The 19,318-nt window shown below is 34.0% G+C and overlaps 1 protein-coding gene across 1 annotated transcript in view; it reads left to right on the top strand.

Moving 5' to 3' along the window:
- LOC140442220 (dynein axonemal heavy chain 10-like) overlaps window positions 1-19,318 on the top strand; it is a 657,946-nt gene that overhangs the window by 600,806 nt on the left and 37,822 nt on the right. Inside the window, 2 exon segments of the mRNA XM_072533298.1 lie at window positions 4,776-5,056; window positions 16,974-17,257. Coding sequence (XP_072389399.1) covers window positions 4,776-5,056; window positions 16,974-17,257 — 565 coding nt within the window.

Here is a 19,318-nt window from a genome sequence, read left to right on the forward strand (position 1 = left end):
CTTTTGTTTTGTTTCTATCAAAAGATTCACGTTAGTACCCCTTTGTTTCATTTTATGTAGTTGTCCCAATCCGACCCCTTGCCATTTACTTATCAACGACCCCAGCTCTCCAAACAAACCCTGAGTGCCGTCCGCACAGGTATCGATTATTTTGCTTGCCCTATCTCCGCCCCAATAATTTCTGTCCCCAATTTTCTATCCCTTATCATAATACCCCATGTGGTAGGCAAAAATATTTCGTTACAATCTACAAAGGTGAACATTTTCTTCATAGTCATCCAAGACCGACTTACGAAATGAATTATCACCCTGCCGATAATAAACGTACACACAGGACCCAAAGCCACAGCCATGGCGACTCCTGGAGAGGCACTGCCTGGACGTGATTCTTACTCGTACCAAAAAAATTGGTCACAACAAAAGAACTGGTCGCGAAGAAGATAAAAATTCCCCTTTAGTAAAAATTTAATTTTAGAAGATTAACCCATTGACGCCCAGCGTTGCGTTTTCGCAACAGTTGACATAGCCCACTGTGGCGTCATCTCATGGAAAATGAAACTTATTCGAGCACTGTGGCGTCATCTCTTGGAAAATGAAACTTATTCGGGCAGTCAACGTTCAGATTCATTTCACAACAATTTCCTATGTATATTTTAATGGGAGTTGGTTGCAAAAATTAGGTTTCTATTAACAGATGGCATATTGAAAGTTAATTTTGACTTCTGTAAACACGTGTTTTTGGTTAATAGTAATTCGTTTGTGTATAAATTAACTAGATAAAAATTTGGTTTTTGGTAGCAAAGTATTGTTAAATCATCGAAAAAGATATATCTAAAGATATATCTGCCCAATGTTGCATTTTTGCAACACTGGGCACAAGGCATATTATTAGTAAATAAAATTATTTTTGTACTAGAAGGTGGAAATAAGATTTAAAATCAACTTGGCTCGACCAGTTTCGGTCGTACTAGTAATAATAGTCGTCCTAAATACTTTTTTTACGAATCAAAGTCACGTAAAACTATGCCCGTGCTGGAAAAATCGAAACTTATGTAGTCGGCTTCCAGTGCAGGTATTTTCCTAGCACCTCCTGACCCCACTGAATTGACTGATGAAGATAGTGGAGATAAAGACTGTGGAGGATCATTCAATAAACTAAATAAAAATATGTTGGATGCTGAATCAGATGCTGTAATTCATCAAGAAGAAGAAAGAAGGATTGACAAAGAACATATAAATCTATAAGAAAAAGAGGCAGATCTTTAAAGTGTGAGACAAGGTCAGGAAGAAGAAGAAGATATGGAAGAGATTGAAGTGGAAACAGAAATGGAGACACAAGAACACAATGTAGAAATTCAAGATATTCAAGTGGCATCTACTGAGATTCGTACAAAAAGTGTAACTCTTCTACCACGGAAATGGATTCAGGGAGATTTACCTGATGAAAATTCCCTTTATTTGGATATTGAACATAAATAAACTCTATGGAATACATAAACCCCTTCATTTTATTCACGACCACTCACTTCTTTACAGATCTTTAATTTTTTTTAATGAAGAGCTTTTGACAACTAATGTAAACGAAACAGTTTGTTATGCTTTTCAAAAAGATACTACTTTAGAATTTGGAATACACGAGTTAAAAGCCTTTATAGGGATTTTACTAGTTAGTGGGAACGGCACGAATCCAAGAAGACGCATGTACTGGGAAGAATCTGATGAAGTTAAAAATATATACTGATTTCAAGTAACATGCGTCGTAACCGATTTGAAACCATTCTAAGATTCCTCCATTTTAACGATAATCTAAACATAGATCGTTCAGACAAAAGGTACAAAATTTCTCCGTACCTTGTAAGTCTCCGCAAATCATTTACTGAATACACTGTATGGTAACCTAATTTAGCACAGATGAGGCCACGATACCATACTATGATCGTCATTGTATAAAACAAGATATAAAAGGCAAGCATATAAAATTTGGTGTATAAATTGTGGTGTTGAAATCAGAAATCTGGTTGCCTCATATATTTTAAAGGAGCCAAGAGAAAATCCAATGAATACAAAAAAGAATTTGGCTTTAGGGGTGGAATAATATTGCAGTGTGCTCAACTTATTTCTAAAATTGAATGCGATAGGGTTATGCCTCATTAACCATAACAATCAAATAGAACAGAAGTGTCCATTCAGTAAAACGTTTAAAAAATCTATACGTGATATTTACGAAAATTGGTACGACGATAAAAATAAGGTGCTTTTTTGTAGGTGAAATGACAACAGCATAGTAACTTTGGCATCGAATTACCATAAAACGACGCCAATTTATCAACCACACCTTATTCGGGTTTATAACGAAAATATGGGAGGAACTGATCGGATGGATCAAAATGTTGCCTATTGCAGAACAAATATAAGATCCAAGAACTGGTATTGGCCTTTATTTATCTGGGGTCTTGATGTCTCCATACAAAATGCTTGGTTAATTTACTGTAAAATAAAACACATTACCCCTGAACAACCCGAAATATATTTGCCGCAGTTTCGTCGAAATATAGCCAAAGCCAACATTATAAAGGATGTTCGATTCGACAACATCGGCCATTCTATATCTACCCAAAAAAAAAACGAACCCGATGCGTCCTTTGTCGCTCAACAACCAATAAAAAATGTATTAAATGTAAGGTTGCCTTAAATGATTTTTTTTATTAAATGTCATAAAAATACGAAATGATCTTTTTAAATTATTTTAATGTCAGTTTATTTAAAACTCTTTTATATGACTTAATAAAACATTCCAAACAACGTATTTAATTTTTTTTTATTTCATCCTAACTGCTCAGTGTTGCGTATTCACAACAGCCAATTATTAAAAAATTGAAGTTTTTCATTTTTTAAACATATATATTTGTTAATTTTGTGACATTTAGAGCATACATTTTTCAGAAATTAAAAAAAAATAAGCATAAATAGTTATGGGCATGCATGGGTTAAGTTGCCACGTAAGGTAGATGGGATCATACCTTTGTAACCCTCACGGTATAAAAAAATGTATGCTACATTTTTTTTAAACAAAAGGGGTGTAATAATAACGCCGTCACCGTTTGCAAATAGCTAGTAATCTGATATTGAATACTTCATCCTGATGATAGTGAACTTAAAGATGGGGATATAAAGACCATGTTCCTTCCTCCGAATGTCACAGCTATCTGACAACCTATGCACCAGGGTGTTTTGGAGACGCTGAAACAAAACTATCGGAGAATCCTTCTGTTAACCATGATACAAGAAATGAATGATGTTCGAGACTTAATCCCTACATACAAAGCCATCAATTTGAAAAATGTTTCCTACTGGATCTTAAGTACATGAAATAAGATTGGGACACAAAAGTTAGCCCACCCCAAACATTTTTAAAAATTTATTTGATAACATTGTTTATTTTTATCTTTTTATTATGTGGAACTAAACAATAAATAAAACCATTAATTTTCATCCTTCTATTACCAACCCTAATTCTTTAATAGCCTTATGAGTGCCACAGGGTTGGATGCCATAGTCCTCCAAAACGGCTTGACCGATTTTTATAAAATTTTACATGTATATTTTTTTATTTTTGAAACAAATTTTTATTATTTTTATATTTTTATTATGAGGTATTTAACAATACAACTCTTAATTTTCACCCTTTTATCACTAACTCCTATGTTTTAATAGACATATTAGTAATTTAATAATTTTTAACCTGTCCGATAAGTGATAAATTATCAATAGATCAGTTATCACCGCAGGTATCCTCCAGTGTTACTTCGCATACAGTAAATAGCACAGAATAGGGATAAGAACATAGCCCTCTTGTCTCTCTTACACAATAAGTGTACTTCGAAAATTCTACACAATTTTCGGCTATCATTTTTGTTTTTGCATCAAGCGAAGTAGTAACGTTTACAGTTTTCATTTTACCTTCTTAGTGTAATTGTCAAGTAAATTTTAGTATTAATTTGCTGGTCCGAGCTTATTTATCGTGTTTTTCCGAACATAGCTCACCAGTTCAAAAACTATAATTGGACGAGAAATATCGGCGGCAAAAAAACAGATGTCGATGATCTGAATACGGCCATTCTGAATTTTCTTACAGGAAAGTTGTATTCGTTTAAATTAGTTGACACATTTATAAACCAGGATGAACTAGTCAACTATTCTACATAGTTTTTGAATTCATTGGAATTTCCTGGACTCCCACCTAACAATTTACAATTAACAGTAGGATCAGTTATCATTATGCTGCGCAGCATTAATGAACCTCGATTGTGCAATGGAACGAGACTGTCTGTGAAAAGGCTAATGAGTAATGTCATTCAGTCAACGATTATCAAGAATAAATATAAAGAGAGTATGTTTTGATCCCGCGTATACCGATGATTCCAATGAACGTACCATAACGCAATCAAACGCTCTAGTTAAAAAATTAAGTATATGTAGGAGGTTTGTTATATTCTAATGCTTCTATATTCATTTTTATGGCTATAAATGCAAGCTTAACACCAGGACAGCCGGTCTTAAGTCCGTATAAAAGAGAAGAGGTTTAATAGTGAGGCGACCTGCTTCAGTAATTAAAATAAAAATCATAAAACCAATCTCTAAGATTCGTTTAACTATTTGATCAAAATAAATATTAAATATATATTTGGTGTTAATTTTTCTTACTGGTAATAAATTACTGTGTAATTCATCTTAAAATTTTATATAGAGTTTTAAAGGGAAAGTACATTTTTTAGATGCGGCTTTGGAGGTGGAAAGTTCAGGTATCTTTCGCTAGGTCAGGGTCAAGAAGAAACAGCGCTTTCACTTCTCGACATTGCAATATCTAGAGGTCAATGGCTCATGTTTCAAAATTGTCATTTACTGCTTTCTTTTATAAAAAGGCTAGAAAAACAGCTCGAAAAAATTAGTAAACCACATCCTGACTTTAGACTATGGCTAACAACAGATCCAGTGGATACGTTTCCCATCGGAGTTTTACAGAGGTCACTGAAGGTTGTCACCGAACCACCCAATGGTTTGTATACTGAAATTATAAAAATTATATGTGCATATCATTTTGCAATATATTAAGTAAAAAAGCGAAACGAATTATTAGCAAAGTTACGATCCTGTATTCAATCAAATCCGCACATTTGATGATACAGATCGGTCGATAGCGACGCATTAAAAGATTATATTTATAAATATGCATTTAATATAAACAATATATTTTCATACATTCTAAAATTTTCAAAATAAAATTATTTTTAAAAACTGTTTCTCGCAAAATAAAATCCTAATTGACAGAGTGAGTAAGATACGTACGGATTGGAGAACGACATTTTCACATTGAGTCCTACAGACGATATTAAATTGTTAGTGCAAAAAGTTCCATTTTTTTCCTTTTGCTTAGTAAGAAGATTGTTTTAATTTTTCATTTATATTCTAGATTATATATTGGTATTAACTATTATATATACTATATAAATGAAGTTAACAGTTAACTTAAAGCATCAGCGAGAAGCGCTACTACCTGACTGACTTTCTTATCAGAACCAAAATTATTCAACGCGGAGTGAAACCCGGAAAACTACAAAAAGCACATATAACTCCTGCGGAAATTTCAAATGTAATATATATGTATATATATATATATATATATATATATATATATATATATATATATATATATATATATATATATATTTATATATATATTGTAGCGTGATTAAATAAAACGAGCGGTTCGAATTTATATACAAACATTTATTTATAACTTTACAGTTCGGTAGTATCTTAACGACTAACTCTACTTCTAACATTGTTACCTATATATACTACAGTTACTAGGTTCGAGAATGTTCTGGCGTTGTCCCACCTCTAATTCGCCTACGTGACCGGTTATTCTCTCTCGCACTCGATACACGGAGAAGCTTCTGGAAGGGTATTAGAGATGCAATGCAACCGTTACCTGGGCCATCTCGAAAGCATGTTCGTAACACTGCTCCCCTCTTAAATCTGACCGTCCCGATCAGCAACTCTATATGTAGACACAGGATGGCGGAATCTACAGGACTCTCCAGCTCTGCATGAACCCTTTAGGAAGAAATAACAGTCTACTGACTTTGAAGGATACGATTTCATCGGGTTAATGCAACACACAATAATTCGTACGCCGGTTTCTCGGAAGATCACTTCAAGCATGCTTCTGACAATCTTCCAGTCCAGATTATCTAGTGCATGACCTATCTTGTGTAAGGCCAAATTCTTGATGTCGTAATTGCACACAATTTTCTTCAAATTAGTTAGAGCACGCCATATATCCTCGTAGCTTGCCCTGTCTGTATACGACTTCCTGGTCACCATATACAGCAAAGATCGAGAACCATCTTCTAATCTCATTACTCTTCCAACTTTAGGCTGCTGGTTTTTTAACTCGTCCAAACGACCGAATTTCTTATAAAATACGGATGAGATTCCTTTAGTCATCTCAAGATCTTGAGCAACACAGTGGGCTAGAGAGACGTTATGCGGAACACTAAAAAGATCCTGCTGAACTTCTGTGGTTACGCCGAATCTAGCACTCTTTCTCTCTGCGTAATTTGTCATAAATTCATTAAAGCTTGGTCGCCGGTCATCTTTGATCTCATGTTGAAGGGTTCGTGCTTCTTCTGTTTCATTTGAGCCAGCATATGGTGCAAGACGATTTATGTGAACTACTTTTGGTTTACCTTTCGGCAACTTCTTAATTCGGTATATTACGTCATTTATTTTTTTTTTAATTTCATACGGACCTTCCCATTGTCTTTGTAGTTTGGGAGACAAGCCTCGACGACGTTGTGGATTATAAAGCCAAACAAGATCACCTACTTCATAGCTTTCACTCTTGCATCGAGAGTCATATTGATCTTTCATTCTGTCACTGGCTATCTGGATGTGTTGTCGGGCAAGTTCATGAATGTTGTTCATTCTTAACTTCAGGCGGTCGACATAATCTTCGCTTGCAACATGTTCTTCGGAAGGTCTGCAGCCAAACTCTAGGTCGCAGGGCAAACGAACTTCACGACCTAACATCAGGCAGGTTGGAGTCTGGCCTGTAGTTTCATTCACGGCCGAGCGGTAGGCCATTAGGAATAAATGAATATGCTGGTCCCAATCTCTTTGATGTTCTGATACAACCTTGGATAGGTGTTTACCCATTGTTCGGTTCATTCTCTCAACCATTCCGTCTGATTGAGGATGCAGGGGTGTCGTTCTGGTCTTATTGACACCAATCAATTTACAAACGTTTTGGAAAAGGGTTGACTCGAAGTTTCGCCCTTGGTCGGAGTGGATCTCCAAGGGAACACCAAATCGGCTAAAGAATTCTTTAACAAGTACCTCTGCAACGGTAGCAGCTTCTTGATTTGGTATTGCATAAGCCTCAGTCCATTTCGTAAAATAATCCATGGCTACCAGGATATATTTATTTCCATCATTTGTCTCTGGAAGTGGACCTGCAATGTCGATTGCTACTCTTTCCATAGGACTACCAACATTGTACTGTCTCATAGGTGCCCTCTTTTTACCAGCTGGACCATTACTGGTTGCACACAGTTCACATTTCCGGCACCATCTTCTTACATCATCTTTACAGTTCACCCAATAGAACCGTTCTCGAACCTTTTGCAGAGTCTTCGTGATACCAAAGTGTCCACCTGATGCACCGTCATGCAACTGACGCAATACTTCTGACACTTTACTTTTAGGTACAATTAACTGAAGCTTAGTTTCTGTACCATCATCGTTCTCAAAGGTTCTATACAGAAGATCATCTTTCAGCACTAGGCAATTCCATTGGATCCAGTAACACTTGACTTCTGGACTACATGCACTAATGTCTTGCCAAGAAGGTCTCTCACTTCGACGCATCCAATCCAATACTCTTTTTATACATGGATCATCTGCTTGCTGCATCTACCCGTCTCACGGGGCAAAGTCGTTCTTCTAATTTAAGACAGTGATTACAATTTGCACTGCACGGCCGTCTCGAAAGGGCATCAGCATTTGAATGAACTCTGCCAGTCCTGTGTTCGATCTCGTAATCATATTCTTGTAATCGTTCTAACCATCTTGCCATCTGGCCCTCTGGATTACGAAATTGTAGGAGCCATTTTAGAGCAGCGTGATCCGTGCGCAGAAGAAACTTTCTGCCATACAAGTATTTATGGAAATACTCACAAGCCTTCACTACGCCTAGCAATTCTCTTCTGGTAACGCAATAGTTTCTTTCTGGTTTTGACAAGACTTTGCTAAAGTAAGCGATAACTTTCTCCTGCCCATCTTGGATTTGGGAAAGAACAGCTCCTATTGCACTGTTACTTGCATCGGTGTCCAACACAAATTTTCCTGCCTGTCTAGGGTAGCTTAAAATCGGTGCGCTGATCAGAGCCATTTGTAAGTGTTCGAAAGCTCTTTGGCACTCTTCGCTCCATGTATATTATTTGCCTTCTTCTGTCAACTTTGTTAATGGCTTGGAGATGTTGGCAAATCCTTTTACAAAACGTCGGTAATATGTACATAGGCCAAGAAAACTTCTAATTTCGTGTTTATCTCTTGGTACTGGCCAATCCTTAATTGCTGCAAGTTTTTCAGGATCAGCTGTTACACCATTACTTGCTACAATATGTCCCAAGTACTTCACTTCTCGTCGAAACAAGTGACATTTCTTCGGACTCAACTTCAGATTCGCTGCCCGCAATCGTTGAAAGACTTCTGTTAGATTATTGGCATGTTCATCGAAGGATCTTCCAACTACAATTACATCATCCAAATAAACCAGGCATGTTTTCCATGTTAGACCTCTTAAAACTGCCTCCATTAATCTTTCAAATGTGGCCGGGGCATTACATAAACCAAAGGGCATAACTGTGAACTGCCAAAGCCCTGATCCTATCGAGAATGCGGTTTTTTCACAATCAGCTGGCTCCATGTCTACTTGCCAATATCCACTTTTCAGATCTAGTGTGGAGAACCAACGAGAACCAAAAAGTGTATCCAAAGTATCGTCTATTCTTGCCAAAGGATAACTATCTTTTTTAGTTACTGCATTGAGCTGTCGGTAGTCAATACAAAAACGTGTTGAACCATCTTTCTTCTTTACTAGCACTACTGGTGATGTCCATGGACTATTTGATGGTTCAATTACCCCTTGTTTGTTCATATCTTTGATGATGTCTTCGGCTTCATCTCTTTTCGCAAATGGCAGTCGTCTAGGTTGTTGTCTGATTAGCTGAGCGTCTCCGGTATTAATTTTATGCTTTACTATGCTTGTTTTGCCATTATCCTTCTTATCTAAGGCAAAAACATCTTGAAATTCTATCAGCATAGATTTCACTTTTTTAGTTCGTTCATCATCAAGATCTTGGCACGTTTTAATCATCGTCTCAACAAGCTCCTTTGGATACTTAGATTTCGACGGTTTCTCATTAGTATTTATGGAACAAATCGCCCCCACGGGAACACACTGTCCGATCAAAGTTCTTTTACTTAACTTAATAGCAGTTCCCTTTAAATTCATAACTCTTACAGGAACAACATCTCGAATTCTCACCAAAGCTTTTGCCGTTAGGAACTCGGAATTATTCACATCTTCGACCATCCTTAAACTTCCCTCTCGGCAGTAACCATCAGGTCTGGTCATCAAAAGTTTCTCACTATTACCGGGTATTGTTACGTCACAAGTAGTTATTAAGCTGATAACATCTTCTTTGTCTTCATGAAATGGCAACTCTTCACCACTAATCTCGAGAACTCCATCTTTGACATTCAATACAGCCCCAACTTTTCTTAGTAAATCCATCCCCAATATGAACTCGTCGGAGATATCTGTAATTAATACTCTATGTTTCACTGTGGTCTGGCCAATGGATACTGACATATTAGCCTCGCCATATGTATTAATTATCTCACCAGTTGCTGTTCTAAGTTTTACTGTTGCAGGCGATAATTTAAGATGGCCTCGTAGTACTTCTGGCCGTGCAATAGTTCTCGTTGCACCTGTATCTACCAAAAACGATCTACATTTATTATTGATACGACCCTCGATGTACAAGCTATGAATTCCACCAGAGGACGTAATGTTCACAGTTACTATGGGGGCTATGTTTCTCAAGGTCGGCAGTTGCCCCTTGGTGTCGACCCGTTCTAGTTTTCCGACTGTTGTAAAATTATCTTGCAATTACGGCGAATGTGACCTACGTCACCACAATTCCAACATCTGGGCTCGCGTCTTTTTGGCATCGTGTTACGAACTACTTTTCGTACCATTTCTTCCAGACGTTCATCGTTTGGTTCGTCGCCTTCTTCGATGGTTCTCACTCGATGGCTCCATGTAGTTTGACTAGCTGTTTCATGTTCCAAGGCAATAGCGAGCGCTTCATCCAGAACTTTCGGTCTTGCGAGTCGTAAAGCTTTCTGTAATTCACTTTCTTTTAACCCATTGACGAAGGTATCTACAGCAATTTCTTCCAAAATGTTGTCGGGTACTTCCGGATAAGCCAACCGCACTATACGAGCAACACCTGCTTCAAACTCTTGTAAATTTTCACTTGCTTTTTTAAATGTTCTTTCGTATAAAGATCACTACGCGGATGTTCCCGACGAATAATACTTTTTTTTAAAAGTCTTTTTCAAAAGTCACTGTTGAATTTATATTTTCTTTTACTGACACCGTAACACCAACTGTAGCGAGATTAAATAAAACGAGCGGTTCGAATTTATATACATACATTTATTTATAACTTTACAGTTCGGTAGTATCTTAACGACTAACTCTACTTCTAACATTGTTACCTATATATACTACAGTTACTAGGTTCGAGAATGTTCTGGCGTTGTCCCACCTCTAATTCGCCTACGTGACCGGTTATTCTCTCTCGCACTCGATACACGGAGAAGCTTCTGGAAGGGTATTAGAGATGCAATGCAACCGTTACCTGGGCCATCTCGAAAGCATGTTCGTAACAATATATATGCAGGGTGCGCCAAACCTCTGGCTTTCTATGATTACGGCTAAACTATGGGGTATATAAAAAATGTTTTAAATAAAACTGATGTATATTAAAGAATATTAAAGACGTTTACCATTGATAATTAATTTTCATTGTACAGTGTCAGTCAGACCCTACTATTGTCGTCCTTTGAGATCAGATTGTTAGGGATTTTCAAAACTATGAAAATAGAGAGAGTGTTTCATTAAAAAAAAAATACTGTGGACTATGTTAAACTTGCGTAAATCATCATTTACATTCAAATTTATATTTAAAAGCGCAAATTTCAATTTAAACATTTACGGTTCACAGCTTTTTTTTTAGTTTTTTAAAAATTTCAAAATTTCCCCTGTATTATTTATGGATAATAGACCCTATATTATATAGTTCGTTAAGATCAGGTTGTTAAGAAACTTCTAAAAATATAAAAATATACAGGGTGTTACATTAAAAAGAAACATTATGGACTATGTTAGACTTGCGTGTATCACCCACTAAATTTAAATTTTATGTTTATGTCTCAGCGTTTTTCCACTAGTTTTAACCATTGCAACAGACGATTTCTTGGTATTATACAATATATATATATATATATATATATATATATATATATATATATATATATATATATATATGTATATATGTATATATATCGAGAAAAGGAGTACGACCGTCAATCCAATATAAATTAATAAGGATCACTCAGAAGAGTGGTGGGTTTTTTCGGTCAAAAGGTGGAGAAAAAAGACAAAGTTGATGGCTACTTCATCTATTTATTGAAGACGTTTCGCTTTCTTAATAAGAAAGCATCATCAGTTCATATAAAAAGAACAATATGAAAAAACCACACAAGCATGGAAAAGTTGTTACATGTGTTACCTTAAAAAGATATGTAGCAGTCAGTGATAACAAAGTTGTTAAGACACTTAAGTTGTATAATGTCCATTTACTTAAGTGTCTTTACAACTTTGTTATCACTGACTGCTACATATCTTTTTAAGGTAACACATGTAACAACTTTTCCATGCTTGTGTGGTTTTTTCATATTGTTCTTTTTAGATGAACTGATGATGCTTTCTGATTAAGAAAGCGAAACGTCTTCAATAAATAGATGAAGTAGCCATCAACTTTGTCTTTTTTCTCCACCTTTTGACCGAAAAAACCCACCACTCTTCTGAGTGATCCTTAATATATATATATATATATATATATATATATATATATATATATATATATATATATATATATATATATATATATAATGCTTTTCACATAAAACTATACACCTTAAATAACTTTTGAACTTTTAGGAAAAGCGCAAAAACACGTCAAATAATATTTGAAGGGGGAGACATTAGGGCATACTTAAGCTTGCTGGGAAAAGCACCTTCAACACCCCCGAATCATCCCTTTATTTTTTAAAAATTGTTACCTTTTTTTATTGTATATTTGGATTCTCCTTTATGTACTTATTTTAAAAATGTATAATACAATTATCTTAAAGTTATTAGTTTATGAGATAGACAATTTTTCTGTTAAGAAGATAGTATCTCTCTCACCTTAATTGATTGTAACAAAATAGGTTGTAGCTTAATTTAAACTTTTTAAATATTTAACCGTACTACTTGTAGGACGACCTTCAAGAACCAAGAAACAAAAAACTTCACTTTTTATTAAAGTTTTAACAAAGGTTTTCGATATTTTGATATTCATTGTAATCTGTTAATAGTCAATGACAATTTGCTATAACTTAACAGAGTATTTAGATGCGTGTGCCATTTGATCACTAAAATGGTTTACAGTTTGCAAGAAAGAATCGAAACTGTAGGTTTGTACTTCAAAAACAATAATTGTGCAAAAGCTGCTGCTAGAATTTTTAATGAAACACAGTACAATAGACATGCAACTCATAAGTATGTGATTGAAATGATGCAGAAATTAAGAGCAACAGGGTCAGTTTACAATCAAAAACATAACCGACAGTGACTTGTAAATAACGAAACATGACAAGTAGCCGTTTTAGAGCAAGTTAACTTAAAAGCTGAGCAATCAAAGTCACTGTCAACAATAAGCAGATCAATCCGTGTTTTAACTTCTACAGCCATCGAAATCCCCCATAAATTTAAGTTTCATTTATACAATATTAAATTGGTACAAGAGTTATATGAAGAAGATTTAGAATGTCGTCTCAAATTTTGCGAATTAAGTACACAATGCAGTATTAAACATCCACAATTGTTAAGAAATATTTGCTTCTCGAATGAATGCTAATTTTCATTAAATACCTTGCTGAACAGATATAATTGCCGATACTGGGCTGAGATTGATTCATATATTGTGCATGAATTTCACACACATCATCCTCAAAGAATAAACGTATGATGTGGTATCCTATGATAACCATTTTAAAGATTTGGTTGTATTTCAATATGATTAAGCTCCTCCACTTTTTGCTCTACTTTTGCAACAATTTTTAAACAAAACTTTTCCCGCTTGTTGGGTAAGTAAAAGATGATAGATGATAGATTTGCCACCTAGGTCACCTGATTTATCACCCCTAGACTTCTTTTTATGGTATTTAAAAACAAAAATGTATGCTTCTCAACCAGAATCTCTGGATGATTTACGACAGAAAATAGAAGATAAATTCAAAATAGATTGTACTATTTTATGGAAGTGAATGGCAGTCAAAGAATAAACGTATGATGTGGTATCCTATGATAACCATTTTAAAGATTTGGTTGTATTTCAATACGATTAAGCTCCTCCACTTTTTGCTCTACCTTTGCAACAATTTTTAAACAAAACTTTTCCCGCTTGTTGGATAAGTAAAAGATGATAGATGATGGATTTGCCACCTAGGTCACCTGATTTATCACCCCTAGACTTGAAGTTAAATGTGTCGATAGCAATTAAAGTAAACTGTATACTCACGCTTAATCAAGCCATTAAGAGCGATGCTGGGAATATTTCGATACCTTTTTGCCATAACATCGTAAGTCTCGTTTAGTAAATTTTACAGTACGGCAGTTTTTTCAATAAACGTGTTTAGAAATGTCCAATTGAAGTGAAAATTGGCATCCGGACGTATTATGATGAGTGTTTGAAGTAAAGTAATGATTTTTCTTCAAAATAGTTTCAGTTTTTTTGTAGTTGGACTTACGTTACTTTGGAAGCATTAAAAATAATTTTGCTACTGTAGTTTTATACAAGTCCAACACTTACGATAATTTTGGTAAATTCAGAAATAATTTCACATTATGATTATTATCGTAAGCTCAGCACTTACGATAAAAAGTATGTTTAGACACAGCCTCATAAAGTAACATAAATATATATAAAAAAATACCAAAAATCATTTATTTAAGGTAATTTATTTGTGAAAAGTAAAAAGTATAATAGGCATTTAACTGAACAACAAATCGCTTTAGTCATAATATCTAATGTTATTGCATGTGGTATAATAAATGTGAATCATAGCTAGTCAGCAGAAATCTAATCTTGGGGCCCTTCATTCTTTATTCTTTTGAAACCTGAGAGGAATTATATTGTAGTCGCAGAGATCAATTAAGTCTTTTTTCTTTGCAACGAAAATAGACAATTTTTGAGACTAAAGCCGTTTTTTTTTTCCTTTTAATTCCATCGTGAAATTGATGCAGTTCTGGTCATTATTTAAATATTCAACCTCTATAATAATATCTGGGTTACCTTTCTCAAATTTTACATTTTTAATTTCACTGATTTTTATAGGTTTTCCGTTCTTACATTTGAATTTACTCGGTTTTAGTACATCATCAGATATTTTTTTCCATTCTAAGAAGTCGCTGAAATCAATTTTTATTGTTTCAAATGGTTTAGGTTTGGTACGAGAGTTGGATATCAATGTACACCATTCTGATGGAGCCCATACTACGCGTTTTTTGATAAACCGCTCAATTGTTGCGGAACTGAGTCGACAGGCATATAAGTATGGCCTGGTAGTAAGTATCGCACACTGATTGATGCTATATTAACAGAATCCCTAAGAAAAGTCGGGATCATTAGATGCAACTTCTTGCAAATATTTGTAGATTATGGTAGATATTTCGTTACTGCCACGTCCTCCGTCACATTCTCCCCACAAATAACAAAACCCATTTTGGGTTCCACTTTCGTAAACTATAAGATTGTAATAAGCATACTTTCTGGTGTAGTACAAGAGCAAATTGTCTCCATGTGGTGTGTTTAACACCTTCTGTACGTCGAAACTAGCACATAAAAATTTTGAATCTAAGATAGTTTTTTTTGATCAGCTAGAAATGAGTCTTTGCATTTTTCTTTGTTTTCCAAATGTTTTTCATACAATTGCTTTGTTTCTTCTGTTTCCTCAAAATCTTTGTCTTTTCTCACTTCACATACTTTGCATTTATCTTTTTTCGGAAAGTGAAATCCGATATTAAATTCTGCCTTAAAAATCTTTCAGAACACTTACAGGGAAACAATATCGTTCTTAGTTATGCCATTTTCTAACTGTTTCTTCTTAAAAAGTTCGTATAAGAATGATACATTACTAAATTCAGTGGGTAAGTGTCTTCTCGATGTTTTATTTCTGCAATAATGAGGTGGAACAGCGGGTAGCAACGTGATAAAATCTAAAACATTCTGCTTCTGTTTTTTTCCAGTCTTGTTATGTGGAACATGCTTACCTCTCGGATCTATTTTGAAAAATGAGGCTGACGTAGAGTTTTCTTTCGTATATCTCAAAGTCATTTGTGAAATATCCGAGGTTTTCAATAAAAATTGTTGGCACACCTCGTGTTCCACATCATTCCACCTAATTATATACTTGTACGAACATTGTCTTCTGCTTCTTCCAGCCTCTTGTTTTCGACGTTTTATTATCTTTTATGCCTAAAGCAAAAGTAAAAACCATAAATAATTACCGAAAAAATTATTTTGTGGTACTTACGTTCTGATTCTGCGTCTATACACAGTGCACTAATAGATCGTAACGCACTTCGCTGCATCGTAAGTAGCAATTTTTGTACCACGTGACTTGCACCTTACGATGTTTTGGTGACCATGCGATGTTTTCACAACTACAAAATAGATTTGTTCACATTTTTATGTGACTTACGTTACAGCAAATTCGGTTTTTTCTCCAAGACAATGTTATTATACTTTACGATAATTTTGCTGGGAGGTGCCTGGCGGCTTGATAGATACGATTCTTCAATAAAACTGTTTTCCCTAATTTTGTCACTTACGATGTTATGGCAAAAAGGTATCGATTTATATTCCACTATGCATCAACAATTTACTCATATAAATTACCATCTTTCTTGTACTCATTGCGTCGAGTAAGAACGATAAACTAGACTTCTTTTTATGGTATTTAAAAACAAAAATTTATGCTTCTCAACCAGAATCTCCGGATGATTTACGACAGAAAATAGAAGATAAATTCAAAATAGATTGTACTATTTTATGGAAGTGAATGGCAGTCATTTTGAACAATTATTGTAGAAATTGTTGGTAGTAAAATGTTCATTTTAAATGTTTGTAGTAAAATTGTCAAAAAAAAAATTTTTTAACGCATTTTTCTTACTTTTGTATTTATTTTTCTTATAAGATAATCACTTTTAGTATCATGTGTTACACATTTTTAAAATCAGTACAAAGGGAATCATCCAAATATCAAATAAAAAAAAGGTGGATGTAAGTAAAAAAATAAATAGATGGTACGGGGGATGAGAGGTTGGCTTTCCCAGTAAGCTTAAATATGACATAATATCTCCCCCTTCAAATATTAATTGACGTTTCTTTGCACTTTTTCTAAAAATGAAAAGTTCAAAACTTATTTAATTTGGATAGTTTTATCTGAAAAGCACTGTATATATCTGTGTTAAATATATTATATTATTTATTTTTATATTTTATTAGGTCTTAAACTAAATCTACGTAATACTTTTATTAAAATACGATCCAAGATACTGGACCAATGCTCACACCCAGCGTATAAATCATTGGTATATGTCCTGGCGTTTTTCCATGCAGTAGTTCAAGAACGAAGAAAGTATGATAAAATTGGTTGGAATATCTGTTACGATTTCAATGAATCTGATTTTAATGTATGCGTTACAATTTTAAACACATACTTAACCAAAGCAGTCAAAGCCAAGGATACGAAGATACCTTGGAATAGCTTAAAATATTTAATTGGAGAGGTAATATCAAATATTTTTTAATTTAATAGTGAGAATAGAAAGTAATTATTTTTTATTTTTTAACATATTACCAGATACGAATATACCTAATAATTTTGAGTAAATTTATATACATTGCTTTGTACCTTGTACAAAAAATCATACATTTCATATCCCCTATAATATCTGAAGGTATCATTTTGATATAATGTAAATATATAATATATATATATATATATATATATATATATATATATATATATATATATATATATATATATATTACAGTGTCTTTATTATTTTATTCAGTGTTCTTGTGAAGCTCCTTATAAAGACCACTATTACGTAGGTGCCAAGGAGCATCTAAACTATTTTTTATATCTGAATTCCCAAATTTTCGAATAAAAAGTCTATATACTCCTATAAGTTGAAAACCCTATACAAATACCGGTCTTTAGAATTTATTAATAGACTAATAGTTTATTACAATGGATAATTTAGGTTTACTCTTTTGTACTCTTAATAGTTTACTATTTTGATCCAATATCTAGTTCACCTTTTTTTTGACGTGGACTTTCTACTGATGCCCAGTAATTTCTAGTGATACTTTGCTGATGTTATGTACGGGACTAGGGTATCATTACTTCTAAGAGATTTAATTTGTGTTCTTTTATTTGTAAAGTTACTAGTTGCATATGGTTTAATTTTATTTGATTCGCTATTTCAGGATTTATAAATGGATCTGATTTAGTGGTGTCAGCAACTTGTCACTCGCTTTTTCACGAGTGTTCCCAACACTACCTCTAGAATAGCTGCATCGAATGCGAAGATTGCAATATTATTTTGTTCTAACTCTGTAATGTCTCATGTATATAGTCTTTCTAGGACACGATCTAGCATAATCGTTGCTAGTACCCCAGCTCTAATAACTCTGAAATCTGTGTAAACTTCTTGTTTTACTCTAAAATATCCATACGAAATATTTTATTTTATGATTACTGAGTACTGTTTAAGTTAAAGTGTTCTTAAAGTATCAAACTTTAAGAACTTCTTGTAAACTCGTCGTGACAGGGTGTGTCACGACGAGTTTACACTATCTATATATCGGAAACTACTTACAACAGGATATTTATGAAAATTAATTTATGAGTATTTCAAATTATGACAAACTTAAAGAAAATATTTTGACAGACATGCCACTTCCGGTTATACCGGAAGTGAACAGCAACTTTGTAATTTTAAATAGAACACCCTATATATTATTAGATTTTGCATAAAATACTATACAACATTTGTATAAAGTATCATAGGTCACAACTTGATTCACAATTTTTGAGTTAATTATCTTTTTTTTAAACTTCACAGATAGAGACAAACTTTTTAAAGTTAATGTCCATTATGAACATAATGTCTTGACAAATTTTTCACACAAAGAATACCTAGGTAACGTTCTTTTAGGAATTTACATCAAAATCGAATCGCTAAGTAAAGGGTGTTCACAAATGATACGCCATTTCGTTAAACGTCAAACAGTAGTAAGTCAAAATTTTAAATGAAATACCCTGCATATTATAATTTTAATAAAAATATTCAGTTGTATTTTAAATATTATTTGGGTTTTCTTTTCTATGCATAGAAACAATACTTATTGAGATAATTGTGGTTTGATGTTAAAGATAAGATATTCATTGTTTTATTTTAGCAGGCCGCGTGCTAGTGATAGAAATGGGTCTTTAAGAATTAAACAATGAATATGTGAACCTATGGGTGTTAAAATTGGAGACCATACACTGTACAGCTTGCATTTTGCTGATGACCAAGTAATACTTGCAGAAGATCAAGATGATATCCACTACATGTTACGAAAAAAAGATGAAGAATATACTAAGTGGGGCTTATCAATTAATCCATCAAAAACAGAGTACGTAGTAGAGGGAGGTGAAGGAAAGCACTTAGAACTAGGAAGCGAACAAATTCAAAATACTGATAGCTATAAATATCTCGGTGTAAACATTACAAACAATGGTCGGAATACAAAAGAAATAGCAGAATTGGTTAAGGAAATTCAGCAATACGTCAACT

This window comes from Diabrotica undecimpunctata, chromosome 5, assembly GCF_040954645.1.
Source record: "Diabrotica undecimpunctata isolate CICGRU chromosome 5, icDiaUnde3, whole genome shotgun sequence".
Lineage (NCBI taxonomy): Eukaryota > Metazoa > Arthropoda > Insecta > Coleoptera > Chrysomelidae > Diabrotica > Diabrotica undecimpunctata.